This window comes from Carcharodon carcharias, chromosome 3 (genome assembly GCF_017639515.1).
Source record: "Carcharodon carcharias isolate sCarCar2 chromosome 3, sCarCar2.pri, whole genome shotgun sequence".
In the NCBI taxonomy this organism is placed as follows: Eukaryota; Metazoa; Chordata; class Chondrichthyes; order Lamniformes; family Lamnidae; genus Carcharodon; species Carcharodon carcharias.
Genome location: NC_054469.1, coordinates 138388934 through 138416632, shown reverse-complemented (window position 1 = coordinate 138416632; position 27699 = coordinate 138388934). Strand labels below are relative to the sequence as shown.

At 42.8% G+C, this 27699-nt stretch overlaps 1 protein-coding gene across 4 annotated transcripts; it reads left to right on the top strand.

Annotated features, from left to right (window-relative positions):
• Positions 1 to 1018: 1018 nt before the first annotated feature.
• On the top strand, positions 1019 to 27390 carry efcab1 (EF-hand calcium binding domain 1). Of its 4 annotated transcripts, XM_041183324.1 has the most exons (8): positions 1019 to 1192; positions 3526 to 3681; positions 11605 to 11709; positions 11811 to 11962; positions 20836 to 20883; positions 20987 to 21091; positions 26013 to 26133; positions 26695 to 27390. In XM_041183324.1, the coding sequence occupies exons 1-8, from the start codon at positions 1111 to 1113 to the stop codon at positions 26709 to 26711; spliced, it is 786 nt and encodes a 261-aa protein (XP_041039258.1). In that variant the 5' UTR covers positions 1019 to 1110; the 3' UTR covers positions 26712 to 27390. The 4 variants fall into 4 exon arrangements, with proteins under 4 accessions (XP_041039258.1, XP_041039259.1, XP_041039260.1 ...); XM_041183325.1 differs by lacking the exon at positions 20836 to 20883; XM_041183326.1 differs by lacking the exon at positions 26013 to 26133.
• Positions 27391 to 27699: the final 309 nt, after the last annotated feature.

Below are 27699 nucleotides of genomic sequence, written 5' to 3'. Positions count from 1 at the left end.
AAAATCTTGTCCCAGAGATTATTATTGTCCCACAGCTGCTAATGGCAGAGCCATTAAAATCAGGGATGTGCAAGAGCCAGAGTTGAAGGTGCACAGACACTTCAAAGGCTTGTTGATCTTGAGGAGGCTCCAGACGTGGTTGAGGTGAGGGAAGGGGAGGGGAGCAGAGTGTGGTGATTGTGGGGGTTGTCATGGAAGGATTTCATGATAGATAATGATCTTAAAATTGAAGTCTGGCAGCCAGTGAAGGGCAATAACACAGTTGTGATAAAAACAAAAAAACTGCGGATGCTGGAAATCCAAAACAAAAACAGAATTACCTGGAAAAACTCAGCAGGTCTGGCAGCATCGGCGGAGAAGAAAAGAGTTGACGTTTCGAGTCCTCATGACCCTTCGACAGAACTTGCGTTCGAGTCCAAGAAAGAGTTAACGCAAGTTCTGTCGAAGGGTCATGAGGACTCGAAACGTCAACTCTTTTCTTCTCCGCCGATGCTGCCAGACCTGCTGAGTTTTTCCAGGTAATTCTGTTTTTGTTTTACACAGTTGTGATGGTTGAACAAAATTTGTAAAAAGTTAAGGTGTAGGTAGCAGAGTTTTGGATGAACACAAGTTTACATGGTGCGGAAGATGGGAGATCGGCCAGGAGAGAATTGGAGTAGCTAAATTTAAAGGTAACATAGGCATGGTGGAGGGTTTGAGCAGCAGATGAGTTGAGGCAGAGTTGAGTGTCTGCCCGTGTAGACAGTGCCTCTGCCAGTACGGGCACTCTGCCTGTGTAGACACACTACCCGTGTAGACAGCACCTCTGCCTGCCGGTACAGGCGCTCAGCCCGTGCAGGCAGCGCCTCTGGCGGTACAGGCGGCCTCCCCGCCCGTGCAAGCAGCGCCTCCGCCGGTACAGGCGGGCTCTGCCCGTGTAGACAGCGCGGGTGATTCACTCTTTCGGAAGCCCAGCCTGACGTCACCAATAGCTGCGTGCGCAGCCGCCGTCCTCGCAGTTTTCTATTGGGCCGCGTCTCCTGGCGTTACCAAGGTTACAGTCGGCGTTGATCACAGAGGCGAGAAGGTGGTCGAGTTAGTGAGGGACGGGGTAGAGGAACCGGAGCAGCAATGTCGAGGATACGGCCATTAGACATGAGCAGAAAGCAGTACCAGCAGCTGGCCGACACCCTCTGCAAACTCACCAAGCGCTGTAAGTGAGGAAGGGACCGCGGGGGCTGAGTATTACCCTGCGCTGGCCCGAAGACCGACTTCTTGATTCAAGGAGGCGGCAGCATCACCTGCACAATTAATATCCTATTATGGGCCATTAAGTCGGGCTGCTTGCATTTTATTCCGATGGCGGCGCGGTCCCTGTCGAGAACACTGGAGGGTACCGACCCTGAGACAACCGGGAATTGCTCTATTCCCCCAGAGAGGGGCCCGCGGGCACGGAAGGCTGGGCCTGTGGTCCCAAGGATCCTTCTCGAGAGCTTTCCCCTCCGTTCGGCAGGGCCTTTCACCATGAGTTTTAAATTATACCTAACTGTCCAAGGGAGGGACTGGGGGCTGGCCATGTTAAGATGCACTGTCGATCTCCTGTCTGCCTCAGCAATGTCCATGTTGCTGGTCCCTCTGAGCCAAGAGCACCGAGAGCCCGCCCGCCGTCCTTAATTGGATGGTGGGCCCAGAGGCAGCCAATGAAGCAGTAAAATCCCTGAGTTTACTGTTCGCGTACATGGATTCATGGGCTTGGCCTAAATAGCCAAGTGGTTATGGTACTGGGTTTGTAATCCTAAGATCAAGAATTCAAATCTCACACTGGCAAACTATGAAACAATGTAACTTCATCTGAAAAACAGATGGAAACGTGTTTGTACTCAAAAGAGTTACACAACATCTGTTACATCATCAAAATATCAATCAAGAGTTCAAATCTCACAATGGCAAACTATGAAACAATGTAACTTCATCTGAAACAGATGGAAACGGGTTTGTACTTGAAAGAGTTACATGGATTCATGATCCCATTTGGCCCCGACAGCTGAGTCCTGGAGTCCGTGGTAATAATCACCTATGACAGAGAGAAGAGCAGCCCAATTCGTCTGTGCCGGTATTTACGCTCTACAATACTCGCTTCCCACTCCTCCAGTCTGTTAACTCTGTTTCTCACTCTGCAGATGCTGCCAGACCTGCTGAGTATTCACAGCATTTTCTGTTATCATTTTAGCTCTCCAGCATCTGCATTCTTTTACTTTTTTTTACATAATCAAGTGTTAGGCACTTTTAACACAAGAAATAAGCACAGGAGTAAACCATATGCCCCATTGAGCCTGTTCCACAATTCAATACAATCATGGCTGATCTTGAACTTCAACTCCATTTTCCCTGTCTACCCTATCAAGATCCATCAGAATTTTGTAGGGTTCAATGAGATCGCCTCTCATTCTTCTAAACTCCAGAGAATTTAAGCCCAATTTAATTAGCTTCTCATCATAAGACAACCGCCTCATCCCAGGCACCAAGCAATATGGTGCTGCTTTTGAAGTTCAGATATTTTAAGAAATTAAAACAATATTGGACTCTATTGTAACAGCAATGGTAAATATTAGATAGGAAGGTGTATTTGCACTTAATTGACTGAGGGACATAGCTGCTAAAGGAGCTGTCAATATTTGACATCATGAATGTTGGATATTCAGTTCTAAGCCATATTATCAGCCATAGCCTTGCATGAAAAAACAGATGGTAAAAGCTGTTTCTGTCACATGGAATGGAAAGAACAGCCAAGTGATTGTAATATATTCTTTCTCTTTCACTTTTTCTTTCTCATTCTCTGTTTCCCCCTTTGTCTATTTCTTTTTTACATTCCTACCACCCCCTCCCTGCCATACCTGTAAGCTTGCTAATATTTTTGCTGAATAAGGGAATGCTGTGGAGCTGAGGCTAAATCCAAAGGACAAGAAGAAGCCTTCTATTAAAACTATGGAGTTATTAATTATAAAAATATAAGCTGGATGACGCCTGGAAATTTCAGCATGTGATGGCATGAGAGTACAATGTTGAGATGGGAGAGTAGGTTATCACAGTAAGATTCCACTAAGTGAGGGCAATTTGGCAACTTCAGTGTTATCCTACTTTAGAATTACTAGTTAGAGGCACCCTAACAGCTGACACAAACTCTCCTTGTGTAACATCATAAAGTTATGTCCAATGACACTGTGATTGGAGATGGAGGATTATGAGTTGTACTTCCATTAGATAATATCACTGGAGCAAAACTTGTGATGTCATATGAAAGAGCATTCGCAACAAGATTTGCTTTCAGGCTGTCCCTCACCAAGTAGCTTTGAAGCAAAAAAAAACCTGGTAATGAAAGGTAACTGAAAAGTAAGTAGCAATTTCCCTTTAACTTCCGTTTAGTAACAAATCAAATTGCATAGCATTTTCAATAATCTTCCTACTAAAGTAGTAGATATTACAAAAAAGACATGCGCTTTTTCATGTCTTCTTTCATGAAACATTTTTTCTGTGCATATGTTGCAGTCAACAGACATGAGGTGCAGTGTTTGATGAAAGTCTTCAGTACACTTGTTGCCACTTTTCCTGAGCAGCGTATCGGAATTGGACTGGATCGAAACAAATTCAGAAACATTCTGCACACCACATTTGGCATGACTGATGATATGATCATGGACAGAGGTGAGAGTTACAGTATATTGCAGATGTGGTATGTTTTCTTGAAACGTAAATCTGTGACTTGAGCAGTACAAGCTGGAGCCATTGTAGAACTGTGCATGTGCGCTTATGTACAAAAACATATACAGAGCTGTGTGCACTAACTTTCAAATGCTAGGTAAATTTTTAAATGTTCCAAATGAGCCAGTGGCTGCATCACTTCTTTGCTTAGGTTGCAATGGGTTTGGAAGCTAATTTTAAAGAAGATTTCCACACAAGTGCAATAGATTGCTTGTGAATTTTTATACCCTTGATTTTGAATCAAACTGCAGTCATCTGACAGTGGGGATGGCTTCACACCTCTTGCCTTTAGTATTGTTCACAGTTCCATCGACAGTCATCACTCTTCTAATAGCTGGAAAGAAAGTTTGCTGTACTGTTGGCTAAATGTCAATTAAAAATGTGTAGCAAATTCCTGTGCTGTGCCTGAAGTAAGATATGTGGGGAGAATTTTTCTTTGGACCTCAGGACCCCACTGTCAGGCTCAAATGGGAGTCAGAAGCTTGCACTGTGTGCGAAACAGTTAACCAAATTGGTGAAAATTGCCTTTGATTATTTAGTGGCCAGAGGGTGGGCTGGCCATCCATTTAAGAATGGTGAAGGGCTCTCAAAGCTGAGGGGCTGGTATGGTGGAAAACGAGGCCTTTTAGTTTGAAAGCAGGATGACTTGGCAGGTAAGTGAGAGAGAGTGCGTCCCAAAATGAAGGCAGCCTTTCTGCATCTTTTTTTCAAAAAGCCTATTGCATCCGGGCCACCACTGTCAGGGTACCTACTTGGGATGACCTGCGGCTGCTGCATGACCCCAGGCAGGCAGGGAAGGGAATTAAGCGTGCTTGTAGTGCAGGACCCCTATTCTGCCACCAGTAGATCACCTCCAGGCAGCTGTAATATCCCCGCTGCTTGTGGGGACTTGGAGGCTGACTAGAAAGTCCCAGTTGGCTTTCAACACCAGGCCTCAATAGACCTTTAATTATTTTAGCTGTCTACCTGCCACTTGAGGGAAGGCAGGCCTGCTGGCAACACCCCCCCACCTCTGGCCCAGGGTGGGATGGAGCCAGGAACCAGCAGTCCAACCGACGGCATTATTTTTAGTGCCCACCTGCCTCTGTTCCTGGCCCCGGTTGAGGCTAAAATCCTGGTCATGGATTTCTGAAGTATTAACAGAGCTCCCAATCTGCATCATATTGTAGAGAAGATATGACAAATAGAGGATAGGTAGTGTCTTATGGGTTGGGCTGGGTCTTCTTGTAAATTTTTTAAAAAGTGACTCAATTTCTTCCAAGCAAGAGACTAGCTGACCGAGCTCTGCCATGAATTATTTTGAGATATTTGGATATTCCTACTACTCTAAAAGACACAAATCCATGAAATGTTGACCCATCTTCTCCCTGATGAAAGACAGCCTGCATACTGACTATTTGGAGCTTGGTGACACAACTTTAATTTCTCCAGATCCTCTGTTCACCCCAGCTTAGCAGCTGCCCAAAAACTGTGCCTCTTTACCTGTAGGCTCTGCTTTCAGCACTTTAGGTGTAAGCCATGGCTCAGTGAGTCAGAGGTTGTTGATTCAAGTCCCAATGCAGGACTTGAGCATAACAGTTTAGGCTGACATTCCAATCAGTGTTGGAGCAGCGGTCTTTCAGATGAGATGTTAAACTGTGGCCCCATCTGCCCTCTCAGATGGTCTTAAAAGCTCCCATGCTATTATTTTGAAAATGAGCAAGGGATTATCCCCAGTGCCCTGGCCAATATTTATCCCACAACCATCATCACAAAAACAAATTATCTATTCATTATCGTATTGCTGTTTGTGGGAGTTTGCTGTGTGCAGTGAGTTACTGTGTTACCTATTCTACAACAGTGATTACACTTCAAAAGTACTTCATTGGCTTTAAAGTGTTTTGGAACATCTGGTAGTCATGAAAGTCATGTATACAAATACAAATCTTTTGTTTGTTGCTTGTTGGTCATTGTTTTTGATCCAGACTTTTGCTAGAAAAATTGATGTTGCTGTTCTTTACACCTTCCTGCTGTTCCAGACCTTGGGTGAAAAAATGGTGCCCTGCAAAAAATATCAGTGTCACAGATCCTTGCCCAGTCAGGACTATCAGGAGAGGGACCAGCTGCCCCAGAGCAATGCTGGTACATAATTTTTTGGAGGCAGAGACCAGCCAGTGTCTAGTTAGTAGCAGCACAACTGCCTGAATGTGTTCGGTGCTATGATCCATGTTTGGCATGTGTGCATTTTTTTTGTTATTTGCTCAGTATACTGCGGCCACTAAGTATGGTCAATGACAGTATTGTGTTAAGTAACCACGTACATGTATGCTACAGTTACCAGTATAACAGGAGAGCCCAAGACAGTTGACTCAAGAGTTGTTCAGAGCAACTCTTAAAATTCTAAAATAATGCAGCATTTTTAAAAGCTGGACCAGATTTCATCAGTGAGTAGAGGGAAGCTAAAGTCTGTTTTCCAGGTATCTGCTCTCTTTGTGCCATACATGGTTTAGATCTTGGACTTGATTTTAATAACGAGTAGTTTGTCAAAAAATCAAATGTGATGAGTGTTTTTAGGCTGTCCGACTTGTTTACTTGTTCTTGGAATATGGGTGACATTGGTAAGTCTACATTTGTTACCCATCTTCAGTTGTCCTGAAAAAGTGCTGGTGTGCTGCCTTCTTGAACTGTTGCAATAAAAACAGCATGCATTTATGCAATGCTTTTAATGTAGAAAAGTAGCCCACAATGCTTGGCAAAATCACGATAATGATCAAGCAATGGTGAAATAACAATGAAAGCATTGGGCAGAATTTACCAGTGCCCAGAAGATGTGCTGGGAGGTAGGGTGGCCAGTAAAATCAAGGAGAGATGGGTCAGGACACCAGCAGGACATTTTACCAGCGGCAGGACTGGATGAAGGCTGCTTGCCCCAGAGGTGGGCAGCCAATTACCAAAATTAAAGGTCCAATCAAATGCCCCTGGCATTTTGCTGATGGCGTGGCGACACCCGTGCCCCATGGGGAGGCTGTCAGCTAATTGGAGATGGCCTTTGTGCAGCAGCCCTGAGAGTGCCAGACTTGATGGCCCAAAGAGAGGGCTGTGGGCAGGGAATTTAGCCCCTGCAGCACCAGCTATCTTCCTGGAAGGTTTTCCCCTCCAACCATTGGTTCCTGAATTTTTAAATTTTCTTTACACTTACTGGCCTGGCTCCCAAAGCCTCTGACCCATTTCAGCAGCATCCATCTTTTCCCGATGGCACTCCTAAGGCTTCAGAGCTTCTGGCCCTCTGATTGGGCTGGCAGCATCAGGAGCCCGCTAGCTGTCTTTAATTGAATATTGGGTGCGCAATTTGGTCATCTGTGATAAAATTGCTGAGGCTGTCCCAGCTGCCAGCAAGTGTGGGCTTAGGATCCGCTTTTCACCCTCGCATCAGGGTTTCAACAATGCCTGTGGTAAAATTTAGACCATTGTGTCAGATATACGAGATCAGTCGAAGCCAGCACACTTCATATCCAGGTGGGATAGGCATCTGTGAGATCCTTAACAAGCTTGATGTGTTTTTGGAAGGGATGAAGTTATCTGAATTCTAGATGCTGGTGCTTACTTAGCCACGTGGTGCACTGTTGCATATGGTAAACCTTTTCAAGTTTGGAAAGTTTGTGAGACTGCCTAAGGACTTCTGACATTCAGATACATCAGTGGGTGAATCAGCACAGAAAATGTATGATGTTTTATGCCTCTGAAAATGCAAAGACAAACATCAAAAGCCAATACTTGGACAAAAAAAAACAGAAAGAATTTATATGGAAGTTTTCTCAATCCTCCACTTCAGTGAAAGGTCAGTGAAAACAATGAAGGAGCGGTGTAAATGACTTAAATTGTGGCGGGTGATTGAGAAAACTCCTGCAGAAATTCATCCCTGTCGTAGTTTCACACGGCTGCAGAAGAAGCTCAGTTGTTGTAAGGGGAACAACCAAGAAATAAGAAGTGGCAAAAATGCAGCCTTTCACCCCTGATGGCTCAAAATAGATGATAGACTGGGAAATTTCCAGGTTCAATCACTAATGTATGCTGGATTAGAACATTTAGCTGCTGGGGCTTTGGTAGGGACACCAAATTGGCTTCAGCAGCCCTAGGTTTCCTTTCATGATCAGTGACTCTTACTGGAAGTGTACCTGTGTAGACATCTGATGTGGATGGATTTGATCTTGGCTGTAATGCCTCCTGCTGTTGAAAACAGTCACTTACTGCCAGGGTCTAGTTGAAATTTGTAATTTTGGAGAGCCCGGAATGTTGGTCAAGGATGCACACCAGAAAGGAGTCAGTATCCCAAGGACAGAAAAAGGAGAAGGGAGAAAATGGTTAAGAAGAAGCAAGAGATAAAAAGTGCAAACTCCTCGATAAGCTACTCTCATTACTTACATGGTGAAATCTCAGCTACTGCTGATAAGTATTATGCATGTCATCATATATGCATGGTATATTTGCAAATTTGAGTGCAAAAATTGAGTAGTGAGTCACTGGGCTGGATTTAATGAAGGCCACCAGAGTGGGCTAGGTCGCAAATGGGCCAGCATAATCGCAGAGGAGACTACGCATCCCATTCGCACCAGTGGGAAAACTGACCTCCCGTTAAGTCAGTAGTGTGAATGGGCTGATGTGGGGAACCCACCTGCTGGCTAATTAGGCTCATTAACAAACCCACTTATCCCTGATCCCACTGGGATTTAGTAGTGACTCAGGGGGTTTCCCTAACTCACATGAGTTTCCAGTGCATCCCTGAAGATCGTCCAACAAATCCTGTTGGATTTGCCAGCAGTTTACTTGGGGAGAGAGTCACTATTTCAAAGACATTTACTGCCCAATTGAGGGAGTCAGCATCGAGGAGTGGGAGAAGGAGTGCTCATTGAGAACAACTCCGTACCCTTGCATCCAACCCCTCCCCCCTCACTGACTACCCAATCCCGACGACCCCCAATCTTCCTCACTCACTTCTCTCCAGAAATTTCATGATAATCTCTGGTGAAGGCCTCGCTGTAGTATGGGCAGTGGCTGTCGCTCCTGGTGGTGCTGCAGGTGGACAGAGGTTGTCACTCTTATAATAAAAACAAATGATTCTGAAAACACTCGGTAGGTCTAGCAGCATTTTTGGAGAGAGAAACAGAGTTAACATTTCGAGTCCAATATAACTATTCTTTGGAATTGAAGAAGTACAAATATTATGCTGTTGTAAAAGGTGAGGAGGGTCAGGTGGAGCAAAAAAGGTCAGGGATAGGTTAGATGGAGAGAGAGATTAAATAACAAAAATGTCATGGAACAAGAGGCAAAGGGAGTGATAGTGGGTGTACTGAAGAAACTAAGCATTGGTCCAGTGTATATGTTAATGGCAGAATACAGCACCCTGTATAAGTGCTGATGTGAAGACGTACATGGGAATTTCCCAGGAAATTTAAACTTCCAATGGGATACTCCCCTGGTCCCTGCGACCTTCCACGAATAGCTCCGACTTTGGACAGTTCTGTAGTACTTGCCTGTAAAATTATCCAGGAAAAGTTAAACAGATTAAAACCTAGTCTAATTCCTGGGTAACTACACAACTGATCCCAACCACCCGGCTACCCCCTGACCTCTTGACTACTACCCCCTCCCCTCCCCCCCCCACCTTCGCGCGCATGTGCGCGCGCGCGCGCACACACATACACACACACAACTATGACACTTGAGCTCTCCCCGACAGTCCACCGACCACCCAACCAACCCCTCATCCCGGCAATCACCCACCTAACCACCAACCCAACTACCCCCCCCCCCGCAACCACCCAGCCCGACTACCTCCGACCACAAAACTACCCTCCCAACCTGATCCAACTACTCACCGATCACTGGCCAGAATTAACTAACCCCCTGACCCAACCCGTCTACCCCCCCAACCCGACCAGCTCACCCACCTACCCATCTCATGCCACCTACCCACCTATGCCATTTTCCCACCTCATCCACTTGCCACCTACATGCCTCACCCACCCTACTCACTTACCCACCAACCTATCTCACCCACTTCTCCTTAACTCATTCGACCGCTCACCCATTCATTTATTCATTCTCTATCTTTCAAAGACTAAACCTTTAAACTTAACTTATGGCAGCTACTGCCATAAAAAGGGAGCGTGTCCTCTCTTTCCCCCGACTCTGCTCTGCTCTCACAGAGGTCCCGAGTGACAATGCGCTGCATATTTCTCTGCCAGCTGGGACTGGAAGACCCTGGAAGAAATGCACAGCAACATCAGGTAGGGAGCATTTATGAGTGCAGCAGCAATATTTGTCATTGCCCAAATCTTCCGAGCAGGGGCAATGTTGAGCTAATTAGAAGATGAGATGCTGTTCACTGGCTGAAGACATAAATGTGAGCATGAGAGCAAGGTAGTGAATGAAAATGGCAAACAACTGGAATGTCGGGGTCTTGTCTGCAGACTGATCGGAGCTGTTTTGCAAAGCGGCCACACAATCTGCATTTGCTTCCCCCCAGTATAGAGGAGACTGCATTGTGAGCAGTGAATACAGAATACTAAATTGAAAGAAGTACAAGTGCTGCTTCACCTGGAAGGAGTGTTTGGGGCCTGCAGGTAAAAGGGCAGGTGTTACATCTCTCGTGATTGCATGAGAGGATGCCATGGGAAGGAAACAATGTGTTGGGGTTGATATAGGGGTGAACCAGGGTGTCGCGGAGGCAATGGTCCCTTTAGAATGCTAACAGGAGAGGGGTGGGGAATATCTGTTTGGCGGTCATTCCTGTGTTTAGCTGTAGTTCCACCCTCTCTCACCATTACTTTATTCATTTGGTAGGACCGCTAACGCTCCATAGCTCCTGGAAGAAGGACAATTAGAAAGCTGCCACTGGAAAAATTGGCGATGTCCCTCTGCCTGCCTGTGCAGGCTCAGGACCCCATATGGTGCTGATGTTGGGACTCCTTCCATCCCACCCTTAATTAAAATTCAGCCCCAAGTGTTCTTTTGCAATTCAGAAGCTGTCCCTATTTGCTATTCAAACACACAATAACCAGCAATCTAGATGCTATCCTGTGCACATAATTATTTGGTAACTGACACTTACATTATCATGTGGCATATGTTAATAATATCCTAACCAGGTGACTATGTTTTCAGAAGAATATTAATAATTATATGCTTTTTACACTGAAGGAATACATAAGTTAAAGAATAGTACTTCCATCTTGTCACTAAAAATGGTCTTCTTAGAGATATCTTCTGATTTTCATTTCCATTGATGTCAGTGAAAATCAGGTGAGATGTGTAACAGAAGACTGAATTGTCTGTTTTACACTATCTCCCAAAGACAAAATACCCATGTTTATATTTTTTGAAGTGAAGTTACAGTTGTTTTATTGGTGAACATAGTAATAATTTTCCGCACAATAATGCCTTGTGAATTTCAATGAAATGAATGAGCAGTTGATCTGTTTTTATAATTGCTGGTTGTAAGTGCAGGATCTTTACCAGCAACCAGAAATTAAGTTCCCATCATATCACCCCCATCTTTATGATAAAAAGCAATAATAGTAAAAATGTATTTTAATCTGTTTGAGTTGTAGCAGTAGGATGTAATACCATGTTTTACTTTTTTCTCTTAATTGCTAGTGGAGAGGAGGCCAGGTCTTACCGGTAATTTCTAATTCACAGTTCACTTTGTTCTTGATTAAATATTTCAGTGTTGGTTTATCCTTATGTATTTTATGAATATGATAACTGGATTGTAACTCATACAAAGGTTAAACTCTTTAGCTGATCTACTTTTAGATGGTGAATTCCAAAGTCCTATACAGGCCTTTACTATAAACTGAAAAACTTTAATGTGAGTTTTTTTTACAGTTTTTCGTGCGTTTGACAAAGACAATGATAGCTATGTCAACATGAGGGAATGGATTGAAGGACTATCAATATTCCTCCGTGGGACTTTGGACGAAAAAATTAAATGTAGGATTATTTATATATTTATTGAATTTTATAAAATATACGTAAATATTTGGATGCTAATTAATAAACTAAAAGTTATTTCTTGATTTATTTTGATCCAGTCTGTTTTGACGTTTTTGATCTGAATGGAGATGGGTTCATTTCACGAGAGGAGATGTTTCATATGCTGAAAAGCAGCCTAATCAAACAACCAACAGAAGAAGATCCTGATGAGGGAGTTAAAGACTTGGTAGAGATAGCACTGAAAAAGATGGTGAGAAAACTGCATGAAGAATCAGACATGCCCTTCTAGGATAGTTTTTTCTCTAAAGAGCAGCCTCTGCACAATACACTTCCATCCAACTGTTCCCTCAGAGTAGGGATTCAAATAGGGATATTGCCTTCTCGTGCCTTTAGGGCAAAAATAAACAATAACCAGTAATGAAAAAGATCACACAGGCGTGATGTCGCAAAATATTTTAAAGGGCGGTCCTGGTTTTGTGATTTTCTATAAACCTGGTCCAGTCCAGAAAATTGTAGGAAATGCTCATGAAGAAAATGATGACCCCACAACATAGGTAATATTTTTCTTTTTACACAAAGGAGAAAGAAGAAAATTCAGTGTGATTTATTGCCTTATCATATCAAAACATTTACAAATTAATTATATTTCTGCTGTTTGCCATTTCGCCAATGTGACACTGTTATCAAAGAAGCTATTCAAGAATTGGGATGCATCTGTGGGACATTTGATAGTAAGACAAAAACAGTTAATCTAACCTTTTATAGATTATACTGGGAAGGCTACATTGTTTGCAGATGTACCTCAAAGCACTTTACAGCCAATTTCTTTTGAAATTGAAAGACCTTTGAAATGGTTGCTGTGGTAATGTAGGAACATGGCAGCCAATTTCCAGCAGCTATGTCCCACAAACAGCAGTGTGATGTTGACTAGATAATCTGATTTTGTGATGTTGATTGAGGGGTAAATATTGGCCAGGACACAGGGATAACTGCCTTGGCCTTTTCCAAAATAATACAATGGGATCTTTTACATTCACATGAGGAGGCATACAGGACTCAGTTTAATGTCTCATTTGAAAGTCAGCGTCTCTGACAGTGCAACACTCCCTCAGCCTAGATTTCCATGCTCAAGTCCTGGAGTGGGACTTGAATCTCCAACTTCTGACATTGAGGTGCTATCGACTTAGCCACAGGAAGAACAAGGTGAATCTGACACTTAGGATTCAGCTTTGAAAAGAGACCGGTAAAAATTAATTTATTTTATTAAACAGATGAATTGAAGGATTCTTCTCAAAAGCTGAGAAAAATTGATAGTTTAGTTGTAAACAAGTTATCTGATGTGAGCATGCTGAACTAAAGGATTAATGCAGAATTAACAAATCTCAAGCAAACTGAGATTGAAAGGATGGTTTTCCATCAGAGATTAATGCATATTAGTACAATGTTGATGAGTTCCCCTTTTAAAAAAGAGTTGGATTAACAGAATTGAGTTACAAGAACATGTAAAGGTAGCAATGGTTAAATATGTGGAACATAATATTTCTAAAGGCTTATCTTGAAAACGTAGTGTTCAAGTAAAGCAACTGAGCAAGACTTAATGACGTAGGACGGAAGCACAGATAGATATTCTGAGGACTTGCTTTCTCTACCTTTTGAGGGGCAGAAATGTTGGGCAAAACTTTACCAGCCTGGTAGCAGCAGGAGCAGAGGTGGATGGAGGGGTGCAGGTAAGTTGTATGGGATCACATCAGGTCGGCTCCCCAACATAATTCTGCCACTGAGCATTTTATGAAATGTGGGTGTTGCAACAAGTTGGTGGCTGACAGATCAGGGCAGCTAATTAAGGCTCTTGCATAGGCAGTTGTCTGAGATTTGCCAGCTTTTTCCAATTTTATAAAGGATTCCTCAGAGGCTCAGCATGCGGAACTGAGATCTGAGTGGCAGCTGAGTGGTGGAGAAAAGTGGCAAGCATTGTTTGGAAATTTCTGTTGAGACAGACAGGCTGTTTGTTGAAGGTGCAAGGGCTATCAAAATTGGTGACACTGCAGAGAGCTTAACTTAAGTGCTATTTGTGGAAGGCATCTCCCAGGTCCATAGCAGCCGCTGGAAGGTAGTACAAGGTTCTCGGGCGGTTCATCACGTTTGGCTATGGAGGTCTATGCTTTCAGATTCTGCCTCCTCTAGTGCGGAGGAGAGTGGCAGAGAGTGGGGATGTAGCCACATGGAGTGGTTGTACTGCAGCCAAGAGGATCCAGCAAGTTTGGAAGCGATTGGACGGGGGTTAGGGTCAAGAGGGCAACCTTATTAAACCAGAAGGCTCAAAGGGTCCCATCAGAGGTTCAGCTTCATGGAGATGTCCGAGCACTAGTGACTTGTAAAGATTGTATCCCTCCAGGCAGGTAGTGACGCAGCAGTGTGTTATGCTAGAACAGGAGTCAATGCCGTTGTAAAGTGGTAGACACCAAATGCCAATAGCCTTAAAGGTGACATTAGCACTCAACGTTTTTTGCCTGTGGTTTGTTCCAGGGATTGTCTGGAAATCTATGTGGCATCTCTGTCAGGAGCCCATCACAGTATAATGAAGGTCATGGATGTCATGTACTGTTGTAATAGACAATATGTTGTTCACAATCGATCAGGCCGAAAGGGCAAACAGCTTTAGGGCCATGGCTGGATTTCCAGATGCACAGATTTATTGGCTGTATTCGTGCAATCATCAAGGCTCCCTTAGAGCAGCCAGGCGCCTTTGTGAAAGAAAGAGGTTGACTCTGAATATTCAAATCGTCTGTGACCACAGTAAATGGATCATGCAGGGTTTTTGGGAAGCCATCATGACTCATACTTCTTTAGACAGACCCAAGTGCCTCAGTTATTCAGGCTACCTGAAAGTGTTTGTGGCTGGATCCTGAGAGATGAGGTACCTACTGAAGACATGATGTCTGACCCCTCAAAGTAGAGGGCACATATAACTGTTACCATCTGACTACTAGAGCCACAGGCAGGTCTTTGGCCTTCTGAAGATGAGGTTTAGGCGCTTTGATAAATCTAGGGGAGCCCTGCATAATACCCCCTCTAGGGTATCCTCCATCATTGTTGTCTGTTGTGCATTGCACAACCTGGTGCTCCAGGCGAGTAACTCTGGAGCCAGAGGGAGACACTGAACGAGTAGCATCTTCAGAAGAGGAGGATAAGAATGAGGTGCCAATGAAGATGGTGCAGGGGGGCCCAGCTAAGTCACCAAGCAGTGACATACCTGGCAGGGAGATTCATGAGTGAACTGCAGACACTTCACATGAGGGACCACCACAACAAGAAGTTCTCTCCCAGTAGCGGCTTTACTGTCATTTCATAACATGTCCTTATCATCTCTCTGCAGCACTATATGTCAAGTCCTTCTTTCAACATAGGTGCTCACCTTTATACACTGACTCCATACCTGACTATTGCCCGCTGGTACACAAAATAAATATACCAGCTGTTATGTTTTGCATCACAAGACAATTAACTCTCATAACACATTAATACCTTCTGCATTGAATAAATAATTATCACCCAGTGGAATCCCAAGTACTAGTTCATGCATTTTCCTGTTCTCTTATGGTTACTTCTGTGGGATACTATCCCAGCACCTGCCATTCTTGTTCAGGTGTTGTAGATGGCCATGACCAAGGGATCTAGCCTGGGTAAAATGGAACCGAAGACTAATAGGATAAACTGTAACAGAACAATGGATAATCTTTAAGAAAGAGATGCTTCAGGTACAGCCTGGGTACATTCTAACAAGGGTGAAAGGTAAGGGAGCCAAAAATGGGGCTGCTTGATGCTGAGGGAGATAGGGGGATGATGAAACAAAAAAAGGAGGGTGTAGGTCTTCAAGTTCAAAATGAGGTCAAACACAGTATATTAAGAAGGAAGGTGAAGAGGAAAATTAAACTGGCAGAGAGAGAGTTTGAGAAGAGAATGGCAGTCAACATAAAAGGGAACCCAAAAATTGTCTTCAAGTATGTAAATAGTAAGCTGATAGTAAGAGATGGAATGGGTCCCATTATGGGCAAAGAGGATGATATGATTAGAGGTGCAGGGCAAGGCTAGAATATTTAATGAGTTCTTTGTATCAGTATTTACTAAGGAAGAGGAATTTGACAAAATATTGGTAGAAGCAGAGATAATGGGGGCAATAGATAGTGTGAAAATTGAAAAAAAGGCGGCACTGGAAAGGCTAGCTATACTTACGAGTTAATAAGTCACTTGGTCCGGATGATTTGCACTGCAGTTTGCTAAAGGAAGTTTGGGTGGAGATAGCAGAAAGCTGTACCTTTAATCTTTCAAATCTTCTCTAGATATGGGGTACGTGCCGGAGGCTTGGAGAGTAGCAAATGTGACACCCTTATTAAAGAAAGGGTGCAAGGACAGTCCTAGCAACTACAGTTAGTTTAACATCAGTGATTTTTAAGGTTTTAGATCCTTAATCGGGGGAAAAAAATCAATAGATGCTTAGAGACATTTCAGTTAATTAAGGAGAACTGATTGTACAGGGACTATGGGGCACAGATTTATGATTTTGGGCAAGAGATGCAGGGAGAATTTTTTCTTTATTCATTCATGGGATGTGGGCATCGAGGGCTGGTTCAGCATTTATTGCCCATCCCGGTTTGCCTATGAGAAGGTGGTGGTGGCCTTCTTGAACCGCTGCAGTCCATATGGTATGGGTACATGCACACTGCTGTTAGGAAGGGAGTTCTAGGATTTTCACAGCAACAGTGAAAAACAGAGACATATTTCCAAGTCAGGATGGTTTGTTGCTTGGAGGAAACTTCCAAGTGGTGGTGTCCCATGCACCTGTTACCCTTGTCCTTCTAGATGGTATTGGTCGTGGGTTTGGAAGATGCTAGCTAAGGAGGCTTGGTGAGTTCCTGCGGTGCATCTTGTAGATGGTACACACTGATGACACACACTGTGTGTCAATGCTGGAGGTACTGAATGTTTGTGGATGTGGTGCCAATCAAGTGGGCTGATTTGCCTTGGATGGTGCCAAGCTCTTGAGTGCTGTTGGAGCTGCACTCATCCAGGTAAGTGGAGAGTATTCCATCACACTCCTGATTTGAGCCTAGAAGATGATGGACAGGCTTTGGGGAGTCAGGAGGTGAGTTAATTGCCACAGGATTCCTAGCCTCCGACCTGCTCTTGTAGCTGCAGCATTTATATGGCTAGTCCAGTTCAGTTTCTGGTCAATGGTAACTACTAGGATGTTGATAGTGCAGGATTGTGTGAAGGTAATGCCATTGAATGTCAAGAGGTGATGGTTAGATTGATGGTTAGAATGTGAGGAAGAACTTTTTTTATGCAGCGAGTGGTAATAACCTGGAACTCGCTACTCACAAGGGTGGTAGATGTGGAAACAATCAATGATTTCAAAGGAAAATTAAATTGTGCACTCAGGAAGTAAACTTGTCGGGCTATGGGGACCAAGCAGGGGAGTTAACTGACTGGATTGCTGTGCCGGGAGCCAGCATGGACTTGATGGGCTGAAGGACCTGTTTCTTTGCCATAAATGATTCTATGAATCTGGTGGTTGAGCTCTACTGGAGGCTGGCACTTTCGGGGCCACCTTATTCATCAGATCAGTATGCAGCTTTGGTGTCATCATCAAAGGGGCCCAGGATCACAGTGATTAACGCGCCTTGAGAGAAGCACCCATTGACTTCAGCCTGCCTCACCTCAGCCCTTTCAGGCCCCACATCCACTCGTGTGCTAACTACAGTTTGTCATCTCCTGGAAACAGGGAGAGGTGTGGCTGACCTATTTCACTCGCCTACCAGTCCATACATCTCATGGATGAGTCCATGCTATGGAGATTGTGTGTACCACTGCACTAGCTGCTTTGCGCCATGCTCCCCACTCTCTGATGGAGGATGCCATGCGCTCACATGCCAGTAAATAGGCACCACTCATGGCATGGTTGGACTGCTCCATCATTTGCGCATGGGAGTGCACTGCCTGTTGACACTCAATAGATGTTCGCACATTTCACATTGCGACTGAAATATCTGCCACTTTGCTAATGACACCTGAACACTGTTGGACCTTTCCTAACTCCTCCTAGGAGAAGTGGCCACAGCGGTAACTGCCTTCATTATCTCCTCCTTTGCAGTGCTCACCAGATTGTGTCACCCATTCTGCATGCACATCAAAGCCCACCATTGTAAGTGAGGCTGCCTGGCACTGAAGTGACGCAGTGTCCTGTAATGGCTGTGCACCCACTGAGCTTTCTGTTGAACCAGGAGCACTTGTCTGTTCCTCATCTGTTGTTGTGCCTGCTGAAGAGACATGATTTAAGTTAAACAGCTGCTCCTTCACCAAACCACTGGTGTGTCCTTTAATCAGGAGTTTTCTATAGTGTTAAAGGTGGTTTGAAAGCTTACACATTTGAGGGAATGTTGGGATCTACCTTGCCGCGACCCATTTGAAGTCCATGGCCTTGTCCTCCATTAACATCACCATAGTGATGAATGGCACTTATCCCCCATTGTGGATGCACTTCTGCAAACACAAATATATGTAGTGTCACTCCTGTCCCAGGCTCATCTGTGCTGATCATTGAGGCACTGTAAATGTGCAGCCCCGTGCCACCGGGATGGCATTGTGATGCAGTCATTCAGACATCTAAATACAGTGTTCACCTATCATTTACTATGGGATATGGATGCCTCATAATTCATGGGCACCTAATAATTCATGCTGAGTTTCCAGCTTCTAATTCTAAATGCCAGTCATATTTCCAGACTGCACCAAGTCATTAAATCTCTTCTGGCACTGGATCCACACCCCTGTAACCACCCTCAGCTACTGACTATCTCCGTCACCACCAGCCATGACTTCTTTGTTAGGCTTGTTGGCTTCCTCCTCTTGGAATCAGGACATCTCCCCTTTGCCTTGCTGTCTGTAGGTGCACTTCTAGGGAGGCTGAATCATGGAGCGACACTTCCACATGATAAAACCCCATTCTTCTGTGGCTTCTATTGATAGAAACTTTTTCCTTTGTAACCTGTGTCTGCAGCCTGCCTTTGAAAATGGCACCCAATCATGAGCTGCCAGCGCTAGGTCCCGCCTGCTATCCTTAACTGTCTGGCTACCCTCCTGCCGGCCCTTAATTGGCTCTTCCTCGTAAAATTGCCGAGGAAGTCGTACCACACACCTGTGGGTATTATTGATCTGATATCACCCCAACATCAGGTTGTCCACCTGATCAGTAAAATTCAGTGCATTGTCTTCCCCTTTCCCTAAGGAATAGTCTTTCCTTAAGAGGTGAATAGGTTAGGTAGAGTGCATTACAGTGGATTAGAGATGTTCTGTGAAAGAAATGAGTTGGTAAACCTCTCATGGTTTTTTAGCCTCTCATTTCATACTTGTATGTTCTTAACTATATCAGAGTTCCATTTTATTTTCTTTTATCAGATAATTGAAGTACAGGTTTTTTTTAAATTTAAGAACGTTTTAAAGTAAAATCCAAGAGATTCTATTCATTAAGGAATATGCAACTTTTTATTTCTCTTAGTTCTAGAAAAAAATATTGAGAATATTTTCCAGTTCTAGAGTCAAGAAAAAACATGTCTCAAGACAAATGACAAAAACCAATGTTGTAACCTGTCACGGTGCTTCCCTTTTAGTTTGTTTTTATCAATTTTCTTATGTCAAATTTATGATCTACAAGGGAGTCAATGGTTATCAGGGGCCTACAGGAGAAAGTGGAGTTAAGGCCACAATCAGATCAACCATGATCTTATTGAATGGCAGAGCAGGCTCAAGGAGCCAAATTCCTACTCCTGTTCCTAATTCTTATGATCTTATGGTTCTACTTCTTCTCTTGAAAACATTGACTTATTGCAGGGATACTGTTCAGTGGATCAGTTCATCACTGAGACTGACTACCACCTTTGAAACATTGTCTTTCTCTATCACTATCTCATTTCCTGCTGAAATTCCCATCCATTTCTTTGTTACCTCCTACTCAACCTTACCAAAAACCTTTCTCACTGGTCTTTCAAGCTCCACGATATGTGATTTCCAACTCAGCCAGAGCTCCACTTTGTTATCACAAAATCTCCCTCACCTATTACCTATCTCATTTATGAACGTAATTGGCTCTAAATAGCTTTCTTCATCCATTTCATTATCTATATTGTCCACTTAAAATTCTTAGCCTTCCTTACCTTTAAAACCTCCAATCCTATGACCCTGCCCACACACTCCATTTTCCAGAGTGCCATTACCATTCTACTAAATGAGATAGAGTTCTCTGTTTGTGCCACATTCTCCCCATCATCTGCTCTAACATATGTGCAGAACTGGCTTGCTGCAACTTCCAGAACTTCCTCAAACAACTCCTTGCTATAGCTCTGCACACTTTGAAGAGCCTTCTTAAAACCTATCGCTTTGGTGCTCTTGGGGCACCTCCCCTAACCCCTTTCCTAAATCTGCTTAGGTCTCACCTGCAACAATGATGTACTGAGGGACGAGTTACAATGTTAATGCACAATGTAAATTTAATTTGTTGTTTTAAATTTATTTTGGGATAGTTTCAGATGCAGTATATCCTCTTCTTTCATTCTGTAAAAACAAAATATGATCTCAAATCTTTTAACAGTCATTATAAACTACCCTTTTGCATAGCATGGAATATTGTAATGTTTTCAGATGAATCTTTTCCTAAACGTTTGCTGTTTATTAAGGCGAATGATGCCAGATGCTGAAGAATGGAAGATATTGCCATTCTAAGAAACATAAGGGGTTAATTTTCATAGGGGTCTCCTGTTCGTCCCATGTAACTTTGGCAGAAGAAACACAGTTTCTCCAGTGTTTTTGCAAATTTTCCACCAAAGTTTTGGAGAATTCATGTGGACGTTCTCCCCTTAATATCAACAAGTATTTCTAGATCAGGAATAGTAAAGCAAGTTAACCAGTAAAGCACCTGTTATTTTTCCTCAACCACCTAGTCCTCCAGTTGAAATTTCCAGTTCCCACAACACCTATCGTTATGATCTTTTTTAAATGAGGTTGACAATTTGAACTAAAGTATGAGCCCATAAAAGCTAGCTTTTAACTGCCTAAATAAATCTTTTGTAGGACCGTTACTGTTGGAAGAGTGTTGGAAGAGGGCACCAAGTGCTAAAGGTGAATGGATAATGTGGTAATTTACTATACCACTCAATTGCTCCATGTGGTCTAATTTTATATGATTAATTATTGTTGCAAAATGTGTCCTTTTAATTACCAGGACTACGATCATGATAACAAAGTTTCATATGTAGACTTTGAGAAGGCAGTAAAGGTTGAAAACCTTTTGTTGGAAGCTTTTGGACCATGCCTACCAGATTCAAAGGTAGGCTGCTTGATGGTGCAATTTAAATGTTGCTTAAATTGTCATATAAAGTTTATTATCACTCATTTCCAGCATTATTTTGGGGTGTAGTCAAACAGTGCAATATAATCAATGCATAGATTATGATGTACACTACTGTATAAGAAAAGCAGGAATAAGTCCCTTCCCTACTATCAGGAAGCAGTGGAATTTAAATTCAGTTAATAAATCTGGAATTAAAAAGCTAGTCTTGGTAATAGTGACAACGAAACCATTGTCGTAAATACTCATCTGGTTCACTAATGTCCATGCCTGGTCTGGCCTACATGTGACTCCAGACCAGACCCACAGCAATGTGGTTGGTTCTTAAATGCCCTCTGAAATGGCCAAGCAAGCCACCGAGTTGTATATCAAACCACTATAAAGCTTACAAAAAGGAATGAAACTGGACGGATCACCCGGCATCGACCTAGGCACTGGGAACAACAATGGCTAACCCAGCCCTGTCAAACCTACAAACTCATCCTGTCTAACATCTGGGGGCTTGTGCCAAAATGGGGAGACCTGTCCCATAGACTAATCAAGCAACAGCCTGATATAGTCAAACTCACAGAATCATACCTTACAGACAATATCCCAGACACCACCATCACCATTCCTGGGTATGTTCTATCCCACTGACAGGACAGACTCAGCAGAGGTGGTGGCAGAGTGATATACTGTTGGGAGGGAGTTGCCCTGGGAGTTCTCAAACATCAACTCTGGACCCCATTAAGTTCCCCCTCTTCCGCCCCCCCCCCCCTCCCCAGTTCAGCTGATGAATCAGTACTCCTCCATGTTGAACACCACTTGGAGGAAGCACTGACAGTGGCAAGGGCACAGAATGTAGGGGGGACTTCAATGTACATCATTAAAAGTGGCTCAGTAGCACCATCACTGACCAAGCTAGCCATGTCCTAGACTGGGTCTACGGCAGGTGATGAGGGAATCAACAAGAGGAAAAAACCTACTTCACCTCGCCCTTACCAATCCACCAGTTGCACATGCATCTGTCACGAAAGTATTGGTAGGAGTGACTACCACACAGTCCTTGTGAAGATGAAGTCCCGTCTTCACGTTTAAGATACCCTCCATCGTGTTGTGTGGCACTACCACTCTGCTAAACGGGATAGATTTCGAACAAATTTAGCAATTTAAAACTGGGCATCCGTGAAGCGCTGCATATGGGCCATCAGCAGCAACAGAATTATATACAACCACAATCTGTAACCTTATGGCCTAGCATGTCCCCCACTCTACCATTACCATCATACTGGGGAATCAATCCTGGTTCAATGAAGAGTGCAGGAGGACATGCCAGGTGCAGTACCAGGCATACCTAAAAATGAGGTGTCAACCTGGTGAAGCTACAACACCGGACTACTTGCATGCCAAGCAATGAAAGCAGCATGTGATAGAGTTAAGTGATCCCACAACCAAAGGATCAGATCTAAGCTCTGTGGTCCTGCCACATCCAGTCATGAATGGTGGTGGACAATTAAACAACTAACTGGAGGAGGAGGCTCCACAAATATCCACATCCTCAATGATGGGGGAGCTTGACAAGTCACTGCAAAAGACAAAGCTGAAGCATTTGCAACACTCTTCAGCCAGAAATGCGAGTGGATGAACCACCTTGACCTCCTCCTGAGGTCCCCAGCATCAAAGGTGCCAGTCTTCAGCCAATTCGATTCACTCCATGAGAGATCAAGAAATAGTGGAAGGTACTGGATACTGCAAAGGCTATGGGCCCTGACAATATTCTGGCAATAGTACTGAAGATTTGTGCTCCAAAACTAACTGTGCCCTTAGCCAAACTGTTCCAGTACAGCTACAACGGTAGCATCTATCTGGCAATGTGGAAAACTGCCTAGGTATGTCCTGTACACAAAGCAGGGCAAATCCAACCCGGCCAATTGGTGTCCCATCAATTTACTCTCGATCATCAGCAAAATGATGGAAGGGGTCATCAAGCGGCACTTACTCAGCAATAACCTGCTCAATGACGGTCAGTTTGGGTTCCGCCAGGGCTACTCAACTCCTGGCCTCATTACAGCTTAGTTCAAATATGGACAAAAAGCTGAACTCAAGAGGTGAGGTGAGAGTGACTGCCCTTGACATCAAGGCAGCATTTAACCTAGTGTGGCATCAATGAGTCCTAGCAAAACTGGAATCTATGGGAATTAAGGGGAAAACTCCCCAGTGGCTGGAGTCATCCCTAGCACACAGGAAGATGGTTGTGGTTGTTAGACATCAAACATCTCAGTCCCAGGACATCATTGTAGGAATTCCTGGGTGTAGCTTCCTAGGCCCAATCATCTTCTGCTGCTTCATCAAAGATCTTCCCTCCATCATAAGGTCAGGAGCAGGGATGTTCACTGATGATTGCACAATGTTCAGCACCATTCCCGAATCCTCAGATACTGAAGCAGTCCGTACCCATATGCAGCAAGACCTGGTCAACATTCAGGCTTGGGCTGATAAATGGAAATTAACATTCATGCCACACAAGTGCCATTTCATGATCATCTCCAACCAGAGAGAATCCAACCATTTTCCCTTGACATTCAATCGCATTACCATCACTGAATCCCCCACTATCAACATCCTGGGGGTTACCATTGACCAGAAACTGAACTGGACGAGCCATATAAATACTGTGGCTGCAAGAGCAGGTCAGAGGCTGGGAATTCTGTGGAGAATAACTCACCTCCTGACTCCCCAAAGCCTGTCTACCATCTATCTACAAGGCACAAGTCAGGAGTGTGATGGAATACTCTCCACTTGCCTAGATGAGTGTAGCTCCAGAAACACTCAAGAAGCTCAACACCATGCAGGATAAAGCAGCCTGCTTGATTGGCAGCCCATTCACCACCTTTAACATCCACTCTCTCCACCACCGATGCACAGTGGCAGCAGTGTGTACCATCTACAAGATGCATTGCAGCAAATCACCAAGGCTCATTCTATAGCACCTTCTAAATCCACAACCTCTACCACCTAGAAGGACAAGGGCAGCAGATGCAAGGGAGCACCACAGCCTTCAAGTTCCCCTCCAAGCCACTCACCATCCTGACTTTGAAATATATCTGTTTCTTCACTGTTGCTGTAAAAATCCAGAACTCCCTCCCTAACAGCACTGTGGGTGTACCTACACCACATGGACTGCAGCGGTTCAAGAAGGCAGCTCACCACCACCTTCTCAAGGGCAATTAGAGATGCAATAAAAACGCTGGCTAGCCGTGAAAAGATTTTTAAAAATGTCAGACATTGATAACCATTTGCTAGTTTAAACGGTATAAACTTTATGAAATGTAAATTTTAAATGTGCTTTACATGTGTAATTGTTCGGTGGTAAATGAGAATCAGATTTAGGAATTAATCTAATCTTGTTTTACCACTACAAAAGTACTTACTGAAGAACTGTACTGCTACCCAGTAAGATACTGTTCCTTTCCCTTGTCAGGTAATCCAATTATCAAGAGTAGTTTTGTCACAATTCTGTAAAGCTTGCTTTATGGATGTGGAATTCATGTATACTCAATTTACATCTTGGTTTCACTTCACCAAGTGGTGCAGCACTAGGAGCATTACATGAAGTTAGGTAACTGTCACCACTTTCAAATTGGGCAAGGTACAGGTTTGCCCCTTCTTACTAAAATCATGTGTGTAGTTCTGTTCATTGGCTCCCTACTTTGTGATCTTTCTAAAGTTAGAAAAGAGCTGACATGAAAGCAAGCTCTTTTCGATAATAAGAAACTTAAGCTATTCAGTGGACTGACATTATTCTTGGACTCGACCTCAAGTTCTGTCGAAGGGTCATGAGGACTCAAAACGTCAACTCTTTTCTTCTCCGCCGATGCTGCCAGACCGGCTGAGTTTTTCCAGGTAATTCTGTTTTTGTTTTGGTTTGACATTACTTAACTCCATTTCTAGTGGTGCAAGATTGTTGTGCCAAGACTCAGGTTCTTGGAAAATGACAGTATTGCATGATTTTTAAAAATTAATTAATGGAATGTGAGCATCACTGGCAAGGCCAGCATTTGTTGTCCATCTCTAATTGCCTTTGAGAAGGTAGTGGTGAACTGCCTTCCAGAACTGCTGAAGTCCATATAGTATAGGGACACCCATGGTGCTGTTAGGAAGAGTGTTCCTGGTTTTTGACCAAGTGATATAGTTCCATGTCATGAAGGTGTGTAGCTTGGAGAGGAACTTGCGGGTGGTGAAGTTCCCATACAGCTGCTGCCATTGTCCTTCTTCAACAGGGGTCAGTAAACTTAGTAACAAGAAGAGTCATTTTTAAAATTAAGTCAAAAACGCAGTATCTTGAGAGCTGCAACACTGTTACTCAAATACCAATAATAATGAAAAACAAGACAAAGTCATATCATGGATTTCTATGCAACACCTTTTTTACTTTGCTCATAAATGTACTTGTATCAATATCAATGAAAGGTGTTTGATTATCAACATTTGAAGATTTTTACAAAAGTTAATTGAATGAAACTTTCTCACAAGCACATTGTTAATAAAAGTTGAAAAAATATATTGAATTATCATCAACCCCCTCAAATTTCCTGATTTTTTTTGTAGCAAAACAGTCTCAAAACAAGGGCCAGTCAGTTCCTTTATTGGTGTATACGTCTATGTCTGAGTGACTTGCCTGATCATTTGGTGGGCAATACATAAGCCATTAATGTAATGGTGTATGACATCGTTTTGCTTGGCAAAACACTGCAACTGTAACATATGACCTTTGATTCAAGCAAGTTTTTTGATAGAATTTCATATTTGTGATTAAACATTTCACAAGTTTTCGCTGTTACCTGTCAAAATATTCATTGCCAAGTAGATTTTTAGATATGATATTTTAAAATTAGACATTTAAATAACTATATTCTAGAAGTCGATAATGAGAAAAAACGGGTTAGATCGATCAAGGTTGGTAGCTGCAGGCTGCAAATCCCTGTTCCAGATGGAAGAGGTCATGGGTTTGGAAGGTGCTGTCAAACAAAGGAGGCTTGGTGAGTTGCTACGGCAAATCTTGTAGATGGTACACACTGCTGCCATTGTGTCAGTGATGGAAGAAATGCATATTTAAGATGGTGAATGAAGTGCCAGTGATTGAAAACAATGGTGCAAAACGTTGTGCTATACTAATGCCAAAGTTGTAGTATAATTTAGGCATTTGTAAATAAAGACAGACTTGACATACTGAAATGACTGGCAAAACATAAATTTTACATTCAGCTTGAATGATAGCATAACACATTATTAATAACCTGATAAATAGATTGTGTTTCACTTTGTGCATTTCAATTATTTCATTAAGCACAAAAGTATATTGCAGGTTGTTAATACTGTCCTATACCTGATTCTCTCCATATATCATGTCACCTAATGTAAACTGTAGCTTTTAGCTGATAAAACAAAATATTACAACTGAAATAAACAAATGTGATTGTAGAAAATTGAAGCATATAAGCGTCTACTATAATGGTGGCATTGGATAACTGGCAAAAACCATCTTTTTGAACTAATGAGAAACTGAGGTCAATAATTATGCTTATCATCTCTATCTGTAGAGTGCACATGCATTTGAAGAACAGGCCTTCAAGAAATCCAAGGATGATTAATTTTTGTCAACGCTTCGTAAGATTGCATCGTCATTGTTTTCATAATGGTCAACTAAACTCTTACTTCATCATTCATTACCAGTAGCTCATGCACTAAGGAATTTATTAAATCAAGCATTGTGCAATTGGTTAGGTGTTTCTTCTCACATCACCTGTGTAAAATAAGTCTTCCTATTGCACCAACTCAATAACCTTTGCATCAATTATATGGAATGACTGGTACAATACAGAAAATACAAATTGTTATTTTTATAAAAACATCTAAATGTTGAAGCTAATAAGTATTTAACATTGCAAAATAAATCTACTTCCAGTTCTCAATTTTTCTTTAAAAATTGCTGGAGCATATATGAAAGCTTGTATTGGGAAAGACCACTTTTTGAAAATCCTTTGATAAGACATTTTGTACAATACTTGCAGGATATTCTGTCAAAAATTGTCTTAGAATTTTAAAAAAGATAAAGATTTTTTTTATATGTTTAAGAAAACGATGTACATTTTATGTATAAAAGATAAAGATGTGTAAATTTGACTATGGACGATGCATCTCAATATTGTAAACTTTTGCCAATACCAGTTTTGCCTATGTCTGTATAATTGATAGTATAAACTCACTATATTAAACAAACACTTTTTGAATGTTAATTTGATTTGTTTACAAGGGTCTATACATTCACAAAGATTTTGATAATTTCATACCTAACGGAAAAGAAAATTGGTTGGAATGGGTAGCCGATTCTATGGCTCATGACCAATTTCATCAGCTTTGCCTCTCTTCTTGACCTCCATCCAAACAAGGCTGCATTACAATGGCATTTGTGGTAACTGACTGAGTGGAATTGGGATTTTCAGCATTGCAGTAATGGTTTCCATAAATTGATAATTTAGTTGAAATTGTGTTCACAGATTCTAAATAGAATTATAGGAGTAAAGAACTAATTGCGAAATAGAGAA

What these genes read in the sequence shown, in the direction of transcription:
- efcab1 (XM_041183324.1), top strand. Translation starts at nt 1,111, where the DNA reads ATGTCGAGGATACGGCCATTAGACATGAGCAGAAAGCAGTACCAGCAG. An exon ending in CTGCAAACTCACCAAGCGCT is followed by an intron (nt 1,193 to 3,525) that starts GTAAGTGAGGAA and finishes CATATGTTGCAG; the next exon opens with TCAACAGACATGAGGTGCAG. An exon ending in TGATATGATCATGGACAGAG is followed by an intron (nt 3,682 to 11,604) that starts GTGAGAGTTACA and finishes TTTTTTTTACAG; the next exon opens with TTTTTCGTGCGTTTGACAAA.